The sequence below is a fragment of the Lichenostomus cassidix genome, chromosome 1Aa (assembly GCF_008360975.1).
Source record: "Lichenostomus cassidix isolate B80296 chromosome 1Aa, HeHo_3.0, whole genome shotgun sequence".
Lineage (NCBI taxonomy): Eukaryota > Metazoa > Chordata > Aves > Passeriformes > Meliphagidae > Lichenostomus > Lichenostomus cassidix.
This window is the reverse complement of record NC_139480.1, coordinates 21,400,915-21,423,508: the sequence shown is the minus strand read 5'-3', so window position 1 is coordinate 21,423,508 and position 22,594 is coordinate 21,400,915. Positions and strand designations below refer to the sequence as shown.

At 38.0% G+C, this 22,594-nt stretch overlaps 1 protein-coding gene across 7 annotated transcripts in view; it reads right to left on the bottom strand.

Moving 5' to 3' along the window:
• The window catches only part of CADPS2 (calcium dependent secretion activator 2), a 285,481-nt gene that overhangs the window by 191,053 nt on the left and 71,834 nt on the right, over positions 1-22,594 (bottom strand). For all 7 annotated transcript variants that reach the window (XM_085042221.1, XM_085042198.1, XM_085042176.1 and 4 more), the window contains exon 3: positions 1,463-1,795. In XM_085042221.1, the coding sequence (XP_084898347.1) occupies positions 1,463-1,795 (333 nt within the window). The remainder of the gene's footprint in view (positions 1-1,462; positions 1,796-22,594) is intronic.

Below are 22,594 nucleotides of genomic sequence, written 5' to 3'. Positions count from 1 at the left end.
AGAGAGAAATCCATATAGAGTTTCTACTGTAAGTAATAAGTTATCTGCTTGGCAAAAAATAGCGTTTTTTCATGTTTTCAGGAATTGGAATAGGATGCCCAGAAAGCTTCCACAGTCTGTCTCCATTCTTAGAAGTTTTAAGACCTGCCTGGTAAAGCCCTCAGTAACCTAGTCTGTCCTCACAGCTGACCCTGCTTTGAGCAGGAAGCTGGGCTGAATGATCTCCTGAGGACTTACCAAACTGAACTATCCCATGCCTCTTATGCTCTATTGTATATAAAACCCTCTCCAAAATAAGCAGGATTATCCCCCCAGGTTTCGATGCTGCTTCACCTTATTACCAACCTGCATATCCCAGAGGCTGACTTAATGATTTACATGTATGTGAATTTAGAGGCAAAAAGAGGGGAAAATCAGGAGAAAAAAAAGGAATACTTTCTATTTCTTTTAATTCAAAACGCTGCTCATAATTTGATGCAGCACAGAGTATTACACTTTCTCATTATGGAAATTTGTCTATGATACTGAGAAGTTTTAAACACTGCACATAGTTTGATCGTGTAACAGTTACATGATTTCATGCCACACCAATCCATATAATCTGTTCCTGTATTAAGATGGCCGATAAGTACAAACCAGCCTTCAGCATAATATATGAAAAAACAGTTCAGCTGTAATCTGGTTCACTATTTTATAGACAGTGCAAGAAGCTATGTGATCTCAATTGAAATGTTTCATCCACATTGGTTGGTTGTGAGACTTGCAAAAAACCCCTTTATCGTCAGGTTTTTCCTCCTTAAGTAGCTGCTAATTTACACTTCCATCACTATGAAGACTGGTAAATAAAATATTTTTACATACCAATTATGGTACTGATTAGCAAGAGATTATACTAAGAAATCTAAATATGATTGTTGAATAGACTGTCTTGGCCTCAGTAATTTACAGGAAACATCACTTACCCAACAAAACAATGTAGAAATGTGAAAATTAGCTTTGCAGAGGATGTTTGAAATGAAGCACATTTAGTTCTGACAAGCAAGCCTTCGAGACACTGGATGTCCAACAGGATCCTGAATCACCTGTCCCCTACTTACAGCAGCAAATTTCTTTTAAAGATGGACACAGATGCTCAGAAATGTATGTGCATGCATATGTAATTTTTCAGAGGGTATGCAGATGCACAGACCATAGAACATTCCTCAGAATCACTCAAATCATGTGACCTGTGACACTGCAAAAGGAGATCCCTATAGCATAAGCACCATGTACTCTGCATACCCTTTTACCAAGTGCTCAACAGCATATCATGCAAAGATTCCTTTCTGAGCAGTCTCATCTCCTTGGACTGTGGAGATGTACCTAAAATTGAAGGATTCTACACACAGGAAGGAAGCACTTGACCTGCTGGAAGCAGGGAGATATTCTGGACACAAAAAAACTGAGTAACACCAATACTTACTTGGCAGGCGTTATAAATCAGCTGGTGTTCCAATTTTTTGATCCCTAGAATCTGCTGAAACATTTCATAAAGCTGTTCCTTGCTCAGAATCAGCTCTGATACAGCACTTAAGGCCATTCTATTTGGCTGTTTGCAAAAGTCCTCTTCTCCCCTATATATGGCATCGTATTTGGCTAGCCAAGAACTTAACACTGTCTCTTTGCTTAATCCATCAATTTCCGGCAAACTTCGGACTCTCTTTTCTATGTTTTTCTTAAAAACATCTCTAAAGTCACTTGCAGAACATCCTCCACTGTGGACCATTCTTGCAACCCGGTCACTCTTGAGAAATACCTTTTAAAGTGAAAGAAGAGAAAAAAAAAAGAAACAGGAAAAGTTAGGTATGGACACAAATAGAAAACAATCCCTGCATAAGGGAATACAAGCTCGTATTTTGCTTCTATGCAAGACAGCTTTATATGAAAGTTATACAGGACAATTTTGCTGTGTTTTTCATAAATAAACAAGTTAACATGTTGAAACTAAATTTCTGCACTGAGTAAGTACTTAAACTAAGTAGTTTTACAAGTATTTATGCATAAATTTACAATAGCTAGACTAGAATGAGCTTTGAATTAACAGCAGCTAATTTAAAATTTACCTACAATGAGACAGAAATCCAGGAGAAAAAAAAAAAGCAAAAAACCCCCCAAATACCTAAAGAAACACTACAATCAATATTAACAATTTAAAAGATAGCACAGAGCTGTTTCTACTACTGTAGATACAACACTGGAGACACAATATGGGATTCTCTGTGTAAAATCAAAAAACCAACATAAACAAAGTCGAAACAGATCCATCACCTTTCTGACTGTCTGCTCTTTTCAATCAGATTAATGAACTGGGAATTAAACATGCATTTTTAAACAGTCATTATAGTCATCAAGCGCTATGAAATCACAATTAATGGAGATGATAGAACAGTAGAGCTCTGACTCCAGGCACAGTCTCGCATTAGAAGATGATGCACCTAACAACCTAAAATATTACTGTGCTTCACTAGTAAAACACAGAAAAGTGGAGTAGGAGAGGAGCTAAAAAGCTGAGCATGGAGGAGTACACAGATGCCAAAAGATCAAGAAAAATTAATTCTAAAAGTTTTAGTGATTGTCAATGCATGTTTTCCTGGAATATATTTTAAAATGCAGTTACTTGCAAAATACATTTTTCAACATAGTTACTGGCAATTCATGCTTATATTAATTTCTTCAAAAGGCTACACAAATATTGAATCTCATTTCAAAACAAATAATAGTCAGAAATTCCATTCAGCAATAAAACTTATCAACACAAACAGGTACAAGGATATTAAATCTTTCCTTGTTTTAACAGCCTGCAATTACAAATGATTCATTCCTCCAACAGCTTCACTGCTAAAAAAGATGACTTCAAACTCATTTCAGCTACTTTGTACTGTTCATAAACAATATTTAATCTTCCATCACATTAGTTTGCATATGCAATGAGAGAAAGCAGATGCAGAAGACAGTGAGAAATTAAGAATATTTATAGACTGTTCCCACCCAAAATCTCATATTCATGCAAGATGACATGACTTGAAATTTTGCTAATATAACTGGATCAGTCTTCTTTAAAAAAGACCAAAAAAACAACCCTAAACCTGCAAAATACACATTGTAAGAACATCAGCATATCATTCACATTTCATTATCTTCTTTCAGTCTTATTATTCCAAATGATTAATCCTGAATGAAAGGGCTGAAAAGCTGCTAGAGCTTTTTTGATTTATGAACCATACTAATTCAAAATTTATTTGTGATTCTGAAGTTGAGTTTCCAAGAGACTGCAGGAAAGAAACATTACTTTTTTTAAGCACTCAACCATGAAGGCAAGCCCTATTTTAATGCTTGGTGCACGTAACATTGACAAAATAATAGCATGTTCATGGTAGACCAAGCAACAGGTATATGCAAATACAAAATACAGTCTGCACACACCCTTGACCCTAAAATGTTCCCTTCTGATGTGTTTTGGATCACAAACTGTATTTTTATTAAGTTTTCAAAAATTATTCCAAGGTAGTTCTTTTGCAAGATACAGTGAATATAGAAGGAAATTACTCAAGATATAAACCTAAGGTGTGAATAACAGACTATGAAAAAAATGGCTTGCTCTGCAAAGGAATCCATTGGACTTAAAGCTCTTATTGTTCCACTCCTATTTGAGTGAAAATTTTCCATTTCTTTTCCTGAAGGGAAAAAAATGTAACATCATCTTTAAAATTAACTACTTGCATTTAAGATTAAATGCAATAATTAAATTGCAATAATTAAAAAGCAATAATAACATTTTATCAAAACCATTTCATTTTCAAGACTTCGTTTGCAACAGAAAACCATAAGTGAATAGAAATTCTATTAGGAATGAACCATATGTGTCTCAAATTTAAAATACTAAAATGCATTAAAAATCTATTAAATGTCTTGTTAATCCTGTTCCTCAAAGACATATGGTACATTCCATGTTGAATACAAAATCCTTTGCTTCAGTTAAAATTCTTGAGATTCATCTTGGTTTCAAAGCCTTTCTGAGCCATTTTATGACTAATTTAAAAAAATCTAAACAGTAGCTTATAGGAATCAGTACTACATGGAGAATGGTATGCCAGCTGTTTCATGCCAATGGAGTTATTGTTTCCACCATTATTTCAGACAGCCCTACTGTCAGAGTACCTGTTTAGAATCCTGGGACACCTACATGTTTTACAGAACTGGTGGTTGAAATATATAAGATTTTGCAATATTCTTAAGGTAGTCCACCATTTTATCTCCAATATGGATTATATGAGCAGCACGATCATACCCACGAGGGAAAATATTTCTGTTGATATTTATCTTTTAAACAAAATACTAAGTACATTTAGTAAATCTCTGGTTGTTCCTCCCTTTATTCCTCTATTTCAATTGATCATTAGACTTAGTTCTAATGAAATAATCATTCAAAAACTTACAATGTTAAAATGTTATCTCCAGTCTCTCAATACTAGGGGGGGAACTGGAAAGGAAAAATATTAAGAGGTTTGAATGTAAAATACAAAATATCAGAAGAATTTATTGTGGGGACAAAGAAACCTAACTCTACATGGAACTAGATTTGGCAGATCAGCCACAGTCTTTTGGAAATCCTCACATCATTTAGAAATAATTTGACGAGTCTCAAAGTTTTTAATGAGGCATTTCCTGTTACTACTGACGTTTTCTAGACTTCCTCAAAGACATCTGGATTGACACTGTTGTAAGGCAGCATTTGAACTTTTAGTACCATTACTAGTTTATTGTATCCACATATCAACATCAACTCTGCATGTTACCCATTGCTAACAAATTGTCAAACACTAAAAAAAGGAATGCTCTGTTAACAAACTCTTAGGTTCCATGCATGTTCCAGGACAGAAATAGGTGTGCCAAGAACTCTTCTAGTTCCCATCTGAAAACCCACAAAGGGGCAGAGTGACCCAAGTAAGCACTGGTGCACATGACCTTGGACCACTGATCAGGCAATTTACATCTGAATAGTGTTGGCTTTTCCAAGACCCATTTATCAAGGAACAAAGAAGGCTGTGGGTACAAGAAATCGCATGTATAGCTCTCCCATTGCATGTAATTTCACTAAAAGCCAACCACTGTGTTCCATGTATATGACAGATTAAGTGAGTTTCCTTTGAGCTCTCCCAGTTAAACAGCCTGGCTGCACAGCAGTGATCTTTCCTGGAGCCTCTCAAGGCTGAGACCTTTTACCAGTGGCAGATCTTTGGTAAGCAACTGATATCAAGCATAACCTTTTAGTATGATAACTTTGACTTGTGCCTTGGTAGCTTTACTCGTGCCTTTGTAGTTTTGATTCACTGCTTGAGTGATTGTGCCACTTAGTAACAGAGTGAAGGTTGATGTTGAACTTTGCAAAATCGCACTTTCACAACATCATATTAAAAACACTGTTGCTAATACCTTTCGCAAGGCTTCTTTAAGAAATCTAAATCACCCATTCATGACAAGGTGGAATAAAAATCACAGCCTTTACTCGAAGAGAGGGTCTATAAATAATAGGTTACGCAAGAGTTCTGATACTTTCCTCCTTCTATTACTATGATTACTTGTATGCCATTCTGAATTAAGCATAAACCAATCTTTTCTTCCAGACTACCAACCACAGCTGAAACAGAATCTCTGCACTGACGGAGACCATAGGAAATGCTTCATTGCCTCCACTTGAGCACTCATAAGTGATTGCATCAACTGCTCCAACCGATGCCGCACATTATTTTACCTGTGAAAATACATGATCTCCTTCTAATTGTAACTTTGCAGGTCCTTTCACAAAATGGCATGTTCATGTTGGCCTCCTGAAGCTTGCAAGCACTATAGTGTGGCCACTGGGCTAGCACCACCAATCCAAACACGTTCTTTAATGGTTACATTCTCCCAAAGACTCCACCAGGGGCTGACACCAAGGGCCAAACACTGCCCTCCTACACCTGCACAATGACTGATGAACCAGAGAGTGACTGCCTAGATCTCCAATGTGTTTATTCTGGCCAGCATAGTGCAACTGACCCTTGGAGCATCCTTAAAACACACTAATGTTAAAATGGAAATTTTTCATATAACTTAGAAAAAAGACTGTCAAACAAGGCTTAAAGATATTTCTGTTTGGAGATCTTTTTCAGATGAACCCTATCAATCAGACACAGATATACACCTATGGAGAGCAATATTTTGTTCTTAAGGAATTGTTCTTGTTTTAAAGGAATTTTCTTTTCCTTTAAGCTTACCAGAGGCAAAGCTGGAACTATATGAAGATGAATGGCAACTATGACATTGTCAATGTCTAATTGTCAATTAAAATTAAAAAATAAAAATTAACAGAAGTATGTCTTTGATAAAGACTGAACAGGGGCAAAAAGGACTTTGATGGAAGTCCAAGGAATATTCAAGTCTGTGAATGCTTTTCAGGTTTCTGATATACTTTTCTGATGTGTTCTGTACTCAAGCTCCTGCTGTGCTTTGTACGATTACCAGAACTCTTGAGTTTATGACATACAGAATAATTTTGTATAAAAGACAGCAATTTTCAGGGCTAAATTGAGCTCTAAAATTTCTACAAAAGACAATAATTCTCTTCCTGCAAACTAAAAAGAATTGAAATAAGTTTCCTATTTAAAAATTGTATATGACATGCATCATCACGCTGTGCTATAAGCATTACTTGAGACAAAACAAAGCATAGGATATTTACTGTGTAATATTAAATAGCCCCTTTGCAGCTACTGCAGCAGCTCTTCAAAGCATCTCCTACTCTCCTTGCTCATTAGCAACTCTTGTCACTGTCAATATCTCACCAACTTGAAGTCCTTCCTGTTCCACAGGAACAAAAATATTCCCATTTCAGTCATGATGAGAGCAATGTTCTCTGGGACCAGCACACACACCCCTCAGTAGTACTTCTTCAGACTGAAACCACACAATGCAGCACTCCAAGAGCTGGGGCTAGTTTGATGAACATGCAAAAACTTCTGACAGTTTGGAGAAAAGCTTCCACAGCTATGCATTTTAAGAACAAAGGCTTACTCCTAGTAGCAATGAGCATATATTATGATCAGCACTGTTTGCTGCTATACCTTGGAGCTGCAGAAAAAAACATTGTTTCAGAGCTGATGTTCTCACTGCATTTACAATAGTCTTGAAAGAAAGAAAAAAACACTAAAAAATTATTAAGTTGATGTTCAGATTAGTTCAGCTAAGCATATTACAAGAACAAGATCATTTTGGGTCAAAAATAAATAGCTAATGTAGCAGCATCATCCATCCAAGAGCAATATTAATTATTTTTATGCTACTTGAATAAAATTACTGCATTGGCTATTGAAATAGCATTTATATCAAACAAGACATTAATAGTTATCAATGCATTTTAATAGCTACTTCTAATAACTCTTGGCTGGTGAACATGAGTGGAAATTCAGCTAGTTAGTGAGATTTGCTCAGTATTTTGGAATCAGAAGCACTTTCACATTTTTAGAAAAAAAAAAAATTAAGCAATGCTTGCAGGTCTTATTCCTCCCTTGCTCTCTTTCATAGTCTAGAAATATCCTCCATGCACTATTTTGATTTTTTTAAATGAAATTATCAGAGTTAAAGGGTCCTTTTATTAAACCTACGAAAATCTTCAGAACAGAGTCCTCATCTTCAGGTAAAAGCAAAAGATACTGATGTTTTAAGAAATAATACTAATAAACTCTGATTTCTCTATTTCCTAACTTCCATCATAATTTCATTAATGAAAGGTTACTTCTCCTAGAGGTATACTACAGAATACAGTTTTTCCTAATTTGGGGGGGAGGAGAAATCTGAAATAAAAGCATCTAAATTTTCGCTAACAGTGAGGTCAGGTTTTTTTGCTTGTTTTTAAAACCTCTTTAAAGCATCACATTACATTAAGGTGAAAAAAGGAAATAAAAATTAAATAAATAAACCATAATTATCCAAAGAGGTATAATCATGTAATATTTTACCTTATTTTTTAAAAAATATATCTACTACCCTTCCTGAGCATAGTAAGCTATGATTTCCTCCTATCAGGATTAATGTTCAGAACCCACCACAAGTTGTAATCTCTAGGTGATTTACTTCCCTTTCTTCAGCTTTTTTGGGCACTACAGCTGCACACTGGATGTTTACTGCATCTTAGCAACCAACAATCTGTAAAAAAACCCACCAAAACTCAAACTCTTGCAAATTAAAATGTGTGGTACTGCTCCAGGGTTACATGCTTTTAAGCGTACTACACAACACTGTGCACTGAGATTTGTTCTTTGCCAGCTTTCTCAAAAAGCACAAGCAATTGCCAACATCTACTCAAATTTCTGTTCCTGATGGCTACACATTTCACAGAGTCATGTACTGTAATGTTTGTGCCTTGGGCATAAGAACAAACAGAGGTATAGTGACAATCACCATAAAAAATCCACAGAACTATTTCAATCAGAAGCAGTGTTTTCTCCCAGATTCATTTATTAAAGTTAACCAGATACGCTTTTGGAACAAACATATTTATCCTCCTTTCAAGGCTGACAACAGCAACAATAGTTTTTGCACCTTAGTGAGACATAGAAAGTTATGGATAGATGTTGTTGTCTACATGAGCATTGGTGTAGAATTCTTTTGTTATACCTGCACTTGGAGCAGGCACTGTGATCTTCACTTTAACGGTACAGTTTCCCCTTTGACTGAGCCCCACTGTTCACTGGCTGGCTGTAGCATGTTGAGGGAATTTGTGCATCATGATACTGGCCCTCAGGCAAAGCAGGATTCTGGAGAAGTTATTCTCCAAATATCAACTGGATGTATTCCCTCCTGAGTGACTTTGCTCACACAGGCAATGAATTTGCACATAATTTTAGATCTCTGCAGGCTGATCCACAGCCACATATTCAACTCTGGCAGCTGCAAATCTTCTTCCTCAAAGATGATGCCTGAGAACGCTCATGCTAGACCCTGCATGAGGGTAAATACAAGCAAGCAATTACCAAAATGACTTTTCATCTTCCAGTTGTCTATGCCAGGGAGAAATTAGCTGATAAATAGGTAAAACAACAGCAGAAATAGACCTGCGTATTTCCAAATGTTGTGATGCTTGGTTTGTTGAAACACAAGAAGCAGTCAGCTGTTAAAAGAAATCTTTACAATTCTTTGTCCAGTAATGGTATGGAAAATCTGATGTGATGCTTGGGAGAAAACACTGCTCCCTCTGCATATTGCTTTTCTCCTGGCTAGAATACTGTATGAATGCCGTAGGCAATGCCATGAGGTCTGAAATCACACCTACATGGTCAACTCATCATTCCTATTTAATTGTGGAAACAATGTATATGTCACTGCAGATTGAGCCTGCCATACAGGCCTAGGCTTTTCTATCCACTAGCTCTCTCCTGATAAAAAAGCTGTATTATCCCTGTAGATATTGCTGAAGACCTTTAGATATAGGAGAAAGAACAGACCACACACAGTGGATCTAGAGTAAATCATGAAGTACGATAGTTCCACAGCAGAAATGGTACTTCAGCTGTCATCCTGCCCTGGGGAAGATATTAGTTACCATCATAGCAAGAAAAACCCAATTCTGTGCTAGACAGGGGATGTTTTCAACATCTTTTTAATGTCTTGACTGTACAGACCATAAGCACAAGGAGAAGTATATTTTATACTGAGCAACACATGATCCCAAAGGGAGGGAGAAGAGTTTTATGCTTTGAAGAACACATTTGTTTGCTCACAAACTAAATGCAGGGATTGTCTTGTCACCAAGCCAGACAAGTTACCAGCAACCTATTCTTATGCTATTTTCCCAATTTATTCAAGAACTGGCAATTAAAGCAGACACGAAACTGTTTCAGCAGGGAAATACAAAGCAGAGGTTTCTCTTGAGCACATAAGAAATTTCTTCCTCCACTGTGGGAGGTTTCAACATGCTCACTGTCCTTAGTTATATCTATCACCATCTACCTGACAAAGAAGTAATTTACAAAGCCTCTTTTTGTCAAAGGGCATTTTCTTCATTAGTAAAGAGAAGTTTAATGAAAGCATTAGGAGCTGATCAGCACATTGCCTCTAGAGTTCCTTTCCTATTTATAAGAGAGCTAACAGCTTGCTCTCCAGTATGGTGATCTTGTCTGACCAGAACTCCTCCCTTTGGAGGCCAATGGAAAGTTTCAGGTGATGAAAATTTCAAAGGGTCTATTTTAGACAGCACAAGCCTGAAAAAGGCTGTTAAATTGAGCGTATAACACAGAATGCCTTGGTGATGTCACTGTGAAAAGGCTTTCTCTCACATCACTACTATTTTCCAGCAAATTCCGTAAGGAAGATGTGCAACCCTGACTACAAGGAAAGAAGGTGAACGACAGCAGAAGGAGACCAAAAAAACAAAAAAAAGAAAGGCAGAAAGAAGAAACCAAAGACTGAAATAAAGAGACTTCAAAAAGGAAACATTTACATAGAAATAATGAGTAGCAAACAGTCTTGCTAAAAGGATTAGAAAAAAAACATTTACTTAGCATATTTATCTCTTTCACAATCAGCAGATGATGACTGGTTTACGCATAACTACCTCTGTTACCTGCAAGCTTAAGAAAAACACAAACCTGCTTAAAATCAATAACTCACATTTTCATTTGCCTTGCTAAAAAACTCCTCAATGCTCTGACTTTTTGGTTTACTTAGTGCTCTACAAAATGTAACAAGCCCCAGCACTTTATGTCTTATGATAGTGCTACCTCTTAGGATACAATCTTACTAAATATAAAATCCAATTTCTTCCAATAACTTTGAGAAAAACTGAAGTAAATGGGCATGTACAATAAGGAAAAGAAAATAGTCCTTTACTTCTCTAAATTTTCCTCTGGAGTCACTTGCGGTTCTAGTTTTTATTCCACTTGACTGAAAGTAGAAGTTATGTAAGTGACAGTTTTCATCATAGGTATTGCACTGGGTTCATTTTGTCAGAGAAGAAAAGAATTGGTTATTTCACTTCCCTATCACCATTAATGTTCTTCTGCATTAACCATTTTCACCTAAGTATAGATTAATAGCTTTTAGTTTGAATGACCATGCTACTATATCTCTATTTTTAAACATAGTACCAGGTACTCTATAGTCAGACCAGGCCTGCTGAGATCTTTTCAGTCCCTATTGCCCACTACCACCCTAAATACTTTCGTGCAAAGTGAGGACTCTGTTTCAGAACACGCATTTTTTTACTGATCATTTACTGATACTTTTCATTTCCAATTTATATATTCTGCCTCTGCAGCTGAATGCTCAAAAAGGACATGAATTGGGCTGAAGCCACCTGAAATGCCATCTCATAACATTATTTTTTTTCTGTCTCTGTTTTAGCAACTGAAAAAGTGCCAGCAAACTGACAACTTAAGCAAATAACCTGCCAATTTCTTTCCCTGTACTAATTTGTTTTCGTGGCTTATTTTTTTGGTGGAGTAGAAAGGGCACTGTTGGGTGGGGGGAAAGGTTAAAGCACTGACTTCACTCTGTGTCCAAAGGAAACTGGAAAAAATGGATATATCACTAGTATTGCAAAACTTGGGTAGTCACTGGGAAACAAAGACAAGAGTAGACCCTCTCAAGCCTTTGAATGATTACTGACAATGTCCTGTCCATCAACATGGCATCTTTCTCCAAAGCCAAACAGAAAAGGCTGCTTGCACCAGTCATCTCCCAACAGCTGCTAGGATAGTTTGCTACAGCTGTTTAAAAAATAATTCCATTATCACTTAGATAAAGGAAGTAAGAACAAAAAGGCTAAACAGGAGAAGGCAGCAACTGCTGTAGGTATCTAGAGCTGCATGACTGGAGCTAAGTAAATAAAGAGATGTAAACCAGAAGACTAAAGGAGTAGAAACCGTCCTACAATCCATGTTTAGTTATGCAATTCACCCATTTTAGACCCCTTTCCATATGCTGGGCAAGGGTACAGCCATCCAGAGGACATTCCAGAGCTCCTAATGCAGGCTCTGCTTTGAAGCACTCCCTAGAGGAAACTCTCTTGCTACCATGAGGACAGAGAAGCTTGCAAAGGTTCTTTGCCCAGACTGTTTTACAAAACATCCTAAGGCACGGGTGCCCTCCAGAAGTTCTAAATTGTCACAACAGAAGACTTTGAATCATTTGGGGAGAAACAGGACAGAACAACACAGCTGAATTTAGTTGCAAGCTGATGTGATAGATAATACTAGTTTTGTGATGAGAATGTATTTGGTGTTACAAAAATTGCTGCCTTGTTTCTCCCAAAAAACAATCTGTACTTCAAAATGTTTCTGGTTTAAGAGGAAGATAAGAACAATGGAATATGAGTACAAATGCAGGCAGGGAAAATGTATCATGAAAATGGGAGTGCTTGGGGAACTGTTTGTTATGTCTTTGCACCTAAAATACATTATTTTCTGGGTGGACATTTCTCAACAGCAATACCATCTCATGACTCATTAGAATGCATTCTTATTCCAGAACGTTATAAAGGATATTCAGGGCTGGCAGACACCAAGCCATTGGCATGTAGTATTTAGCTGCTAACTGTAGTGTTGCAAATATTTTTATTCAAATTCAACCTTCTAAAAAAGTCAGCCTTTATCATAAACACATTCCCTGTCTCCCCTTTTATTAAGTGTAATCTTTGTATGTGTGTGTGTCAAAAAACAACAACACATTTTCCTTGATAAATTTTTCACAAGGGTGATCAATTAATGGTGCCAGCAGGAAAGTTATAACACACAAAAAAACTTCAAAATGTATTCTAAATCTTAAATCCTTCCTTAGATTTAATAATCACCCAGCTGGCTGCACTTCAGACAGCAATGTTTCAATGGGAAGATTAATGAACAGTTGGTCTGCAGTTTAATCCCTCTAGATTTTAGCATGCAGAATGCAAACTTTTACAAGTTGGACTATTTTTGTGCATTCCAATTATATGTCAAGGTCCAAATAGCTTTAATGGTAACTTTGAGACTTCTTAGTCATAGTTTGCTCTCTCTTTAGAGTACTTAAGTTTTAGAAACTATTAATTCATTACACTTAATATTCTCTAGACCATTTTAAAGATTACTTTTCAATATATCATCTCAAGTCATAAACACCTTCAATTTCTTATTTATTTATTCTATACACTGATCAGCTATTTTCCATAGCAGTATATTCTATGGCAAAGATTTAACCGATGAAACAACTTAAAACATAACAAGTGAACAGCAACTTCTCTACAGCCACTATCTACAGCCACAGCAGCTAGCTATTGCCTCTACCTTTTACAGGAACAACTGCTACCTATCCAGGGTAATTCAAGATCCTGCAGAGTTGTTGGACAGTTACACATAGAAGCAGTAAAAAAATTTCACAAAGCTCTTATAATTGAGGGCCCCTCCAAAAAAACCCCCAAAGCCCTGAACTTTTTTGCTTCACAGCTCCCAGCAACAAGTACAGTGTGGAAAACTGAGGACGGAAAAAGAATGAAAAACCAACACCACCATGACGTTGAAAAGTTCTCCCTCTCCAGTTTCCCAGCCTGGTTTCAAATTCACCCTAACAAGGCCTCACTTCTTTCTCTTTTCTCCTGTTATGAGCACTGGTTTCAATAAACTAGAAAGGTACAGAAACACATGCTTATTTTTTAGCTTTGTCTCTCAAATGATGGTAATACCAATATTCCAAAATGTTTTCAATCTAAGCCAGTCAAGAGCTTTGGCAAGAAATACAAATGGTTTACAAGTCCAATGTAATAAGCAAACACACAACACCCTCCTGCTGTAAAAACAGTTCTACTTACACCAAGAAAAGCTTAAGTTATTTGGTTACTGTAACTAGCCTATTAGTCAACATTATAATGCATTTTTAATGCCCAGAGAGAAGACCACACATCCCTTGTCACCCATAAGGCTAAATCTTGAACACTGCAATACCGAAGTCTGACCACAAATTCTTATTTCAGTCTTTGTACTGTTATTCTATTCAATTTCTAGTCATAATTTCACTAATGCATAAGATTTTTCATTTTTATTACAGCTTCTTTCAGACTATTCTGAAAACATACTTCCCACTTACTTATCTAAGAAGCAGACTTACACTGATCTAAGTAGTTTTTATGAAAAAGTAACTCAGTTTTGCGTCAGGCTATTTGGAAACATTTGCACTATTCATCTGCCAACTTCTGAAACACATTACTCATACCAAGAGCCTTCTGTCATCTTCTAACACGTATTTTCTAATTTGATGGTCTGGAGAGTCCAGAATAATCCCTCAAGGCTTTTTATTTTAATCTTAGATTTTATGACAGCCAGAAAAACCTCCTCATCACAGTCACTTCTACAAATGATTGTACCTTTCAAGATACTTATTATTACAGACAGGTTAATTTACTCTAGAATTTGCATATATATCATGATCACTATTTAAATACTGAAAAAACCCAGCTACACTGGAAGTAGTAAGCGTGCATTTAGAATTTGTATCGTCATTTCAGAATTCATAGCTCCATTCATTGAAATAATTCCGATTATCTCACCCTCACACAAGGAAGTGAGCCCATGAAACATGAAACATGCAAAAAGCTAGAGAATTTGAACATGTAAAGGGTAAAGATTTAGAAAAGGAACAAAACTAGAAAAAGAAACACCCTGTTGGAAGGTAAGTCTAATACTTGCTGCAGTCACAAAATCAGTATGCAGCTGCCCAACGAGACAAAAAAAGCGAACTCTATTTTCAAGTCAAGGAGAAAAGAGTTTTTACAGGACTGTCAGATTCAAACTACAAAGCCCAGCACGTTGGAGTAAAACTGTTTAGCAGCTCTGCCACGTCCCAGGGCATGTGCTCGTGGAGCAGGCACAGCTGGGAAGATGCACACACCTACAAGATGCATCCAAGCTACAGCAAATTCAGGAACGCTGCCTCGACAGTACCTGGAGCTTCCCTTGTTCTCCTCCTCCCATTGGTTTTGGCAGGCACTTCTTCACATGCTGACAGAGCCAAGCTAAACATCTCAAGATATTATACATTTTGGCAGGTTGCATTTGGAATCTGTCTGCATTAAATTGTACCAAAAGCCTTGGAGCTTCCAGGGACAGAGCAAGGTTCGGCTTGAGCTGTGCAATCCAGAAGCAATTAGAGCTGCAATGTCATTGAGAAAGAAACTGGCAGTGAAACTATCATAGAGGCAGTCCATAAACACATTGTCAAAAGGCAGGAAAACTTCAGTGTCACTCTCAGCCTTTGATCTCTTGGGATGCAAAGAACAACTGGCATCAAGAATGAAACAACATCAAGCTAAGCAGCCACTGCTAGATTTGAATAAACCCTAAATTGAAACTTCCAAAAAGGCAGTTATGTCTCAATGCCAGCAATAGAAACAGATTTACACTGAAATTTGACCAGATTTTAGCTTTACTTTGAATAAAGATTCATACTAGCTTTCCAGCAATACTTCCCTCTACTTAATTAAAACCAAGATGCTACCTTTCTAACAGCTGCCTTTATCTATGCCATTTAAGACTCTGTACCAACTTTGTCTCACCTTCAGTCTAAATTGAACACATAGGAAAATACCAGTATTTCCAGATTGTAAGGCAATATCTAAAAAATATTTTCGAAAAAGAAATAGTAATCTAGCAGAAGGAAACTTTGAATACCAAGAATTCAGTTCCACTGGGTAATCCAGACAAACAGTCCTTTAACTCAAAGCTTAATCTCCTGTCCATCAGCCCTTCAAGGTTTCTACAGCTTGTTTTCTAGTCAAAAAGCTTTCAGTGGCTTCCTAGTCCTATTCCTCTCTGTAGCCTGTAAGACTGGGTATGCTCCCTGCTGGAATGCTCCTGGAAGATCTTTCATCCAGGAAGACACAGCTTCCTCTCATCTGAGGTCTCCCCTGACCCCAGGTGCAGGAGTCACTGAAACAAAGCCTAGGCCCTTTCTCATGGCTACCCAGACATACTCAGAAGTAACACTAAACTCAGCAAAGCTATTAAACTGGACACACAGTTTTCTTCGTAAGAAGAACCATCCACACACTCTTTTCTTCATCAGAAACACCATTTATGAACAAAGCCCACTTCTGAACATTATGCCCATTAAGTTAACTGCCAAGGTAGTTATAATGTGAGAAAAAAAGGCAGTTTTGTCATATATTGTCAAATATGGCACAGTTCCAGCCCAAAAGTAACTTAGGAACCCTAATTTGCTAGCACTTTTTGGATATTATGCTACACTTCCTCTAGTGGCTTTTGGTTTTAGTTTTAGAGTAAACCTAGGCTGGGCTTCCATTCTGCAGCATTATTTAAAGAAAAAACTAAAGGATTGGAGACAGCTTCAAAATAATCTGTAATACCCTAGAGACTTTATCTAACTGCTACGTAAGCAATATGAACTACTGACTCCACAGTCACAGAGATACAATGTCTCTGTGACTCAACACAGTCTTAGTGATCAATGTCATCAATCTAAAACCCAATGGAACTTTCTCATCTTTTTAGATAACATCTTCTGATATTTCATTTGGGATCAGGCTATTCAAGTAATTCAGTTGTTCTCATTTTATCTAGTTGAGAACTCTGGGACCAGTGTTGGAAAAAAAGTTACATTTTCTAATTTGTGCAAATAGGAGTAGGAAAGAAATGTACCACAGATGTATAACACAAGCACACAAAGGTGGCTTCTCTCCTGACTTTTCCTATTTTACTCCTGCAGGTGCTTAATTGAGTGCACTTCACTTTGTGTTTTTATGTAAGAAGAATTATGAGCCACACATTACATGAGGCACATACCACCAGCTTTTTCACATCACACAGAATCATGATTATCCATATTTAAAAGTGAAAAAGTATGGAGAGGGCTTGGAGTGGGGCAGCATAATCTTTCATTAAAAAAGAAAATTGCTATCTGTGGACAAAGTTTTGAGACCTCTGATACAGAACGCTGGCAAAAAGGTGAAAAAGCATTGTCCAGTTATTTTCCACATTATCATTAAACTCAAAAGTTCTTTTATTCATTAAATTTGAATTATTGTGTGCATGCATTAACACCAGCTCTGTCACCTAAATAATATAATCATTCAATTTTCCCCGCAAATTATTAAAATGCTAGGAAAAGGCACTAGTTCTGAGCAGAAATGCTTAGAACAATCTCAGACTGGCAGCCACCAAAAGGCAGCCAATACCTCTTGCCCAAGTTCCTCATCAAGTGATCAGAGGCTATCTGGCAGCTAACTCAAATCTGCTGATCATCTCAATTCCATGAATCAGTCATATAAATCAAGGAGCTGATCCAGCTGAAAATTAACAAAAAGTGGGTAATTGAAACAACCTGCTCCATCTCTCTATGAGTTGACAAACCTGGCTCACAGCTTGGCTATGCAGCAGGGACAGCGAGATGGGAGGAGAGAAATCTTGCCATGGGCAGTTTTCACTAAGGTCGCCTTAAATGAATTCTCAAACCACTATATTTGAAAGCACTTAGATATACATCCTAAAAACCATTTCACTCTTTCCATTTATTTAAACCATCAATTATTTAAGTAATTGTGGCATAGAGGCATAGAGACATAGAGCCCTTTATAGTGCAAAGAGCTGGGGAAACTCAGGGACAGACCTCAGAAAGACCCTGCGGCTCTGATGGCAGGAATTTACCATGCAGTGGAAATTCCTGGCCTAGGCACCTCCACATGCCAAAAACATTGTAGGATTTGGCATAACATTACAGGGTTCACAGATGTCTAAACACAGACAAAAGGGATGATAGCTAAAGATCTTACTTCTTTTCAGAGATCCAGTGTCAAGCATCAAGCTGGAGGACCTAACTGGCCTCACAGTCCTGAAGAGAAATGGTCAAATAATTTAACTGAGACACAGGCAAGAAGCCACTTCATTCACAATGGGAGGTGATGGAGGTTGGGAGAATGAAAACTGTATCTCCTGTTTTCTAAAAGAATGAATTCTCCATCAATAAGGAGACTGACTTTCCTCAGTCAAGGAACCTTCTCTGTCTTCCTAATACAGCCCAGACATGGGAAGTTGGCTCTCTGAATTAATGATATTACAACATTCACCTGGGAGGAAGCAGTCTTTATTCTTTGTTCCTCCTCTTAGGCATGGTAATCTGTTTTAACTAGCAACAAATTAGTCCAAAATACATAAACATGAGCATGAACAAATCACTGGAGAGAAGCCTTGGAGAAGATGAAATGCCAATAGAGTAGACAGGAAAATAGATAAAGGCGCTGGAGAAGCTATTGCTATTATAGTTCCTAAAGTCAGAAGCTGCTCACAAGCATCAGAAGCTGCTCACAAGCTTAACATGACCTTGTTTACATCTTTACAAAACAAATATTTGACCTTCTGAGCAAGGAATCTGACTCAGTTACCATATGTGAAGTCTGATAAGAGAAACCTAGCTTATATTTAACTAATATATCAAGGCCATAGCTATTCTGATCTTAAAGGTTCCAAGCACCCATGTCATATGAAGGTCTATCCAAAGAGTTAGTGACCATCATATTAATTAGTCATACTACTTTTTCTTGTGTTAACAAGACATATAGCTAAAACTGTGTCTCCTTTTGCCAGACTAAAGCTGGCTTAATAACAGTTATAGGTATCAGAAAAAAAGCAGAGGAACACCCTTGGCATTTTAATTTATAGCACTCTTAATATTTTTCTTTCATGAACTACAAGAAGTGTTGAATCAGAGGCAGAGGGCATCTTTATGTTGGTAACTACAGAATTTCTCCTCTTCCCTCACGAATGTTTCTCTTATCAATCTCCTGCATGTGATATATTCTCAGTTATACTGATTGTTACCAGTTACAGTTGTTTTACACTCAGTTTAACTGCAGGCTCTCTTTCCTTGAGGATATGGTAGCTTTTTTCCATCACATTTGCAACTACAGTTTGTGAGTAATCAACTTTTATTAAACTGCTCCTAATTTTCCCCATCCATTTCCCCTCTTCCAGCCACTGAATCTTAACAGTTTCTTAAGCTTCAGGAACTTTAGCAATTCTTCTATGCTTCAGAAACTGTGAGGATAGTTGCATTTACTCCAGGAGCCTTGCTGAAGAGTCTCTATAACCTGCACACTGGTTTATAAATAAATATAAAATATACACACATAAACATACAGATTATATACACACACACACACACACACACACACACACACACACAATGTCCTTTTCTATGGCTCTTTTACTTCTGCTATATCTCTTTATGGAAATGGAACAAATGTAGCAAGAGACAGTAATTAAATTCATTAAAATCATTACAATTTAATATTCAGGGGTACATTGGGAAGACTGTGGCCAGCAGGTTGAAGGAGCTGATCCTGCCCCTACTCGGCCCTAGTGAGGCCACATCTGGAGTGCTGTGTCCAGTTCTGGGCTCCTCAGCACAGGAAAGATAAGGAGCTACTGGAGAGAGTTCAGAGGAGGCCACAAAGATGATTTGGGGACTAAACCATCTCTCTTATGAGGAAAGGCTGAGGGAGCAGGGCTTGTTTAGTGTAGAGAAGACTGAAGGGGATCTCATTAATGCATAGAAATATCTCAAAGGTGGGTGCAAAGGGGATAGTGTCAGATTCTTTTCACTGATGCCCAGTGACAGGACGAGAAGCAATGGCCATAAACTAAAACACAAGAAGTTTCACTTTAATGTGAGGAAGAAGTTCTTCACATTGAGGATGGCAGACCACTGGAACAGGCTGCCCAGCCTGTCTGGAGACATCCAAGAGCCACCTGCACATGTTCCTGTGTCACCTGCTATAGGGAACTCTACCTTGGCAGGAGGTTTGGACTAGATGATCTCCAGAGGTCCCTCCCAACCCCAACTATTATGTGATTCTGTTTTCTTTCTTCAGTAGTCTTCCTTCAGCAGAGTTATCACTTGCTCTACACAGATCATAATTTGGTTCCTGCCATTTGAAAATATGCTGCATCTGAAGATATCTGTCCCCTTCAAATGAGAACCATTTGTACAACTACTCACTTGGATTACTGGAAATTATTTTCAGCTTTTAATATACATGCTCTGCTTAACTGATATTCCTTTAGATTGCTTTTTCCTATTTACTGGAGTTTTTTACAGACTTTTTCCTGTTTTTTCTAAAACAGGATGTTAAGATTTCATCTACAAACAGTGCATTATCTTGGAGTTATTGCTTTCTCCTATAGCTTATCTCTAAAAATCTGGTACAATCTTTTTCTAATTTTCATCAACCTAGTTCTTTTCTGGCTTAGGTAATGCCCATCTTTTTCATACAGCCCTCTGGCTGCCTAAACTTTAGCTAGTTCTTAACAAACCTCCTCCTCCTCACAACATTTCCCTCAAGAACATACTGAAATGCTCCCAGCACAAGGCACAGGGCCAGCTAAACAGGCAGGATGAGCTTCAGAATGCTGCCATGGAAATTCTACTTTTTAAGTCCTATTTTTATATGACCCAAAAGATATTCCTTAGAAGTCCTATATGAAAAATCATTGCAAGAAGCCTTAAAAAGATCTGATGGTATTTTACAACCAGCTACATGAAATGTCCAATCAAAGCCACCTAAATATATTTTTTCCTTAACTTTTCCCCTCCTTGTAACAGAAATTAAGAAACAAGTTTCTCCCACTCTCAAGCATATATCAGCGGACTGCATGAAGAGCTTTCTCTTCCATCTAATTTTTCTGTATTTATCTTTAACACTGTTGCTTTCATCATGGCCACAACACATATATGATTAGAACTATTTTTAACATACTTAACACTTTTATTTGAGGGTGTTTGAGGTAGATGTTTTTGCAGGCAAGGCTGCTTGCTTTTCACATTATTTCTTCAAGGCAGGATATATTCTTTCATTCCCTTCACCTGGTTATCCTGTTTGTCAATCAATACAACAGTCGGCACTGTCCTCACCAGTTTCTTTTCCAGAAGCATGGCTCAGGAGGCTGTTGGCAGACAGAAGAGCCCTGGGGAACAGCACTGGGTGCCTTGCAAATAAAAGCAGTCCCCGACCAGCCACAGAACTCACAGCCCAGCCAGCAGCATCCCATGTGGTCAGCATTCTGCCTGTCACCCCCCTGCAGGGGAACAGTGCAGCCATCCAGCATGGCACGCAGATGCAGGAACAGGACAACCGGAGCAGTCAGAGAAGAAAACTAGAACAAGCAACAAGATTTATTGTTACTGTGGCCATGGTCATAGCAGTCAGGCAGTGTGCTGCAGAAGCACAGCCACTGTATGAAAGGAGGGGCAACACCAACACACTCAGCTGAAAGCTATTCCTGAGGCCTCCTGACTGCCCCATCTGCCCTCCTGAAGGATAATTTTTCAACGTGGCTTAGGTTTGCCAGGTAGCCGAGTGCTGTAACAATAATTTTCCTCTGCTTTACTCATTAGCTTTCCTGCCTCTAGCTTTCAGCTTTCCTAAAAAGCTGTCAATTAGTTATGCAAATTTGATAATCATTGAGCTCTGCTTACAGCAACCTCTTGCTTGTTGCCACCCAGGTTCACTGGATCTGTATTGCAGATGATGAATTTGATTATAAAGCCCAGCACTCACAAAAGGGAAAGCAGCACCAGCAGTTTCTGAGTAAAACAGACTTTTATGCTAGAACTGCAAATAACTGTGTGCAGTTTTGGGTCACATAGTATAAGGAAGATTTTAAGCTTTTGGAGAGCATCCAAATGACGGCAATGAAGATGGTGAAGGGCCTGGAGGGAAAGTGGTAAAAGCTGCAGCAGAGGTCACTCAGTTTGTTCAGCCTGGAGGAAGCTGAGGGGAGAACTCACTGCAGTTACAACTTCCTCATGAGGGGAAGTTGAGGGGCTGACACTGATTTCTCTGTGGTAACCAGGACAGGACCCCGGGGAATGTCCTGAAGCTGTGTCAGAGGAGGTTTAGGTTGGATATTAGAAAAAGTTTCTTCACCCAGAGAGTGTCTGGGCGCTGGTACAGTTCCCCAGGGAAGTGGTCACAGCACCAGCCTGACAGAGTTCAAGAAGTGCTTGGACAATGCTCTCAGGACACAGTGTGACCCTTGGGGATGCCCTGTGCAGGGCCAGAAGCTGGACTCAATGACCTATATGGGTCCCTTCCAGTTCAGCATATTCTATGCACAGAGATTTAGTCAGTTATTCACCATTCATCTGAACAGTTAACTACTGGAAAAATCTGTTTAAACCCTGTTTTTTAAAACACCACGTCTCCTTATTATTTAAGAACTCCAAACAAATTTCAACCAATTTCCACATAAGGCAAAAAGCTGGTTTCTGGACCTTGCACTGCATGTGTTGAAACTTGGCACAAATTGAAGGGGACTTGTAGTTTAAACAGGCCTGTCAATCCAAATGCAAGAACCAAAACCTTAGCATTTCTACAAAATGTAGCCTGATATCTGCTCTGGTCCAGAATAAATAAATTTCTGAAGGCTGTAATGTGATGAGTCCCTTGCTGAAGCTCTATTAATTAGCTAAATATGTGCTGAATTTTAAATGAAAACAGCCTCCCTGGTAGCTGTTCTTCATGAATGCATTTTCTTTCACT